This window comes from Echinops telfairi, unplaced genomic scaffold, assembly GCF_000313985.2.
Source record: "Echinops telfairi isolate 266 unplaced genomic scaffold, ASM31398v2 ScPeMD7_3533;HRSCAF=4204_0, whole genome shotgun sequence".
Lineage (NCBI taxonomy): Eukaryota > Metazoa > Chordata > Mammalia > Afrosoricida > Tenrecidae > Echinops > Echinops telfairi.
In genome coordinates, this window is record NW_022107431.1 from 34,793,538 (window position 1) to 34,795,709 (window position 2,172).

The 2,172-nt window shown below is 35.6% G+C and overlaps 1 protein-coding gene across 4 annotated transcripts in view; it reads left to right on the forward strand.

Moving 5' to 3' along the window:
* Nucleotides 1-2,172, forward strand: part of AHI1 (Abelson helper integration site 1) — a 198,859-nt gene that overhangs the window by 2,419 nt on the left and 194,268 nt on the right. For 3 of the 4 annotated variants that reach the window (XM_045294511.1, XM_045294513.1, XM_045294514.1), the window contains exons 2-3: nt 781-884; nt 1,107-1,174. In XM_045294511.1, coding sequence (XP_045150446.1) covers nt 1,165-1,174 — 10 coding nt within the window. In that variant the 5' untranslated portion in view covers nt 781-884; nt 1,107-1,164. The other variant, XM_045294512.1, reaches the window with a different exon arrangement.

Consider the following 2,172-nt stretch of genomic DNA (forward strand, 5'->3'; position numbering starts at 1 on the left):
TTAGCAATTTAGAAACATGGACTGAGTTTATTTCTGGTTTAGGGTAGCTCTGACACCCTATAATATACAAGCTGACTTTAATTTGAGAAAGATGCTATACATGCTTCTGCTCCCCTTTATACTGTAGCAGCATTTCAATGAGGGTATTTCAATTCCTTGTCTGGGTAGAGTACACCATAGGTATACTTTACTGATAGACTAGTATGTGGTCTTGGGGAAATCAGTCCTGTGAAAGAAGTAGGCTTCTTAAAAGTACATTGACATGCCCTTTCATTTATTGAAACTGTGTTTGAGTTTATTAACAGATCATGCTAGATGTTAACTGCTGTTAAAAGTAATAAAAACTCTAGAGAAATTGAAGCATAAGGTTGATTGAGAGCACTTATATGCATATAAAAAGATCATTCTGAGTGCTGTAAAGAGCAAATGGCTCCAAGTTTGCTACTTACAATAAAGCTCTTAGAGAAAAGAGAGAAGAGGAGAAACTCAATCATTGGCCAATCTTAATGTGATTGATTGGCCCCTCCCTTTCCCTGTTACTGCGGTCAAGTCTGGACCTTAACCTACTTTCAACCACGACATTTGAAGTTCAAATATATGAAGACTTACAATGGGAAAAAAGAAGGGGGAAAAAAATCAGTAACCATGGATGAAAGGAAATCCATGGGCAGGGTTAATTTTGGTCAGGGATTTCTTTACAATGACTATTTGTTTTACTGAGTAAGAAAACTTTTGAATCGAAGTAAGATATTTATTATAAATTTTCTTTTTTCTTTTCAGAAGCCTTCCTGTTGCTTTTTCCAAATAGAAAACTCATCACGTTGATTCGTCTCGTAGTGACTCTAAAGGACAGAGTAGAACTGTTCCTCTGGTCTTCTTTATAGGTACATATTTTACTCAAAATACCTCATTTGCTGTATTTTTTTTTTGGACTCTAAATTCAGAATTGTTCAAATCAATTGTGTAAGACTGGATGGACTCAAAGAGCTGGGCTGTATCAATATAAACCTGATGAAAAGGTGGGCAAGAAATGTATAATCTTGCATGAAGAATATTTCTTTATTTTCCTTTGGATGTTTAACATACAAATCTTTTTTTTTTAATAGAATTCTGATTCCAGCTATGTTTTACATTACTGCACAGTGCTCTCCATAAAACTCAGATATGCCCACTGGTAAGCTTTTAAGACATATATCCTTAAAATTTATATTATTTAATTATTCTGAAGTTTGGATTATTTTAAAGGTTTCCTTAACACACTAATGAATAAAGTGAGTGCTATTGACCGAATATTTCAATTTGAGCTATTTGAAAGCTTGATAATTAAGGTTAGTATATTTTACAAGTTCAACTTGAAGCAGAAGATAATGAAAACAAGCCCACATGAGCCAGAGGATGACATTGACAGTATCTTACCCAAATGTAGAGGCCATCTAAAGAATAGATTTGATCCATGGGATACTGTTGACTGAAAACCAAACTTGTTTTAGAATACGTCAAGGATATCCTATGAGGGGCCTTCCAAAATTTGGTAGGAAATTTGAGTGAAACGGTAAATGGAATTTTTCCAGGAACTTTGTGAAGCACCTTCATATATAAAGGAAGCAAACAGTCATTAAAAGGACAAATGGGGAAAAAAATTAACACTGATATCCAAAGACATTTTGTAACTTGCTATTGAATGTAGAATAGCTAAAGTAAATGTAAGCAATAATGAAGTAAAAGCTGAGCAGAAGATTTTCAGGGCAGCTCAAGAAGACAAAGTAAAATATTATAAAGGAAGAGAACACTTGGCATTTCTATAACTGAAGACAAAAATTCATTCAGTATTGAAGAATCCAAGTTCAACAATGCAGGAAGCGTCAAACAAAGATGAAAGGGATACACTGCCCAAAATAACTGGTTGATGTCAACTAGTTCTGGAGGTAGCATAAGCTAAGGGCCAATGGTACTTACGGAAGAAGTTCAAGCGGCATTGGTGAAAAATGACTCTTAAGAATTGATGGCCGGGCACCATCAGCTTTCTTCGCCACATTTGCTTATGCACCCATTTGTCTTCAGTGATCCGTTCGACACCTTGTGATCACACAGGCTGATATGTTGTTCCATGTGGGCTTTGTTGCTTCTGAGCTAGATGGCTGCTTGTTTACCCTCAAGCTTTTAAGACCCCAG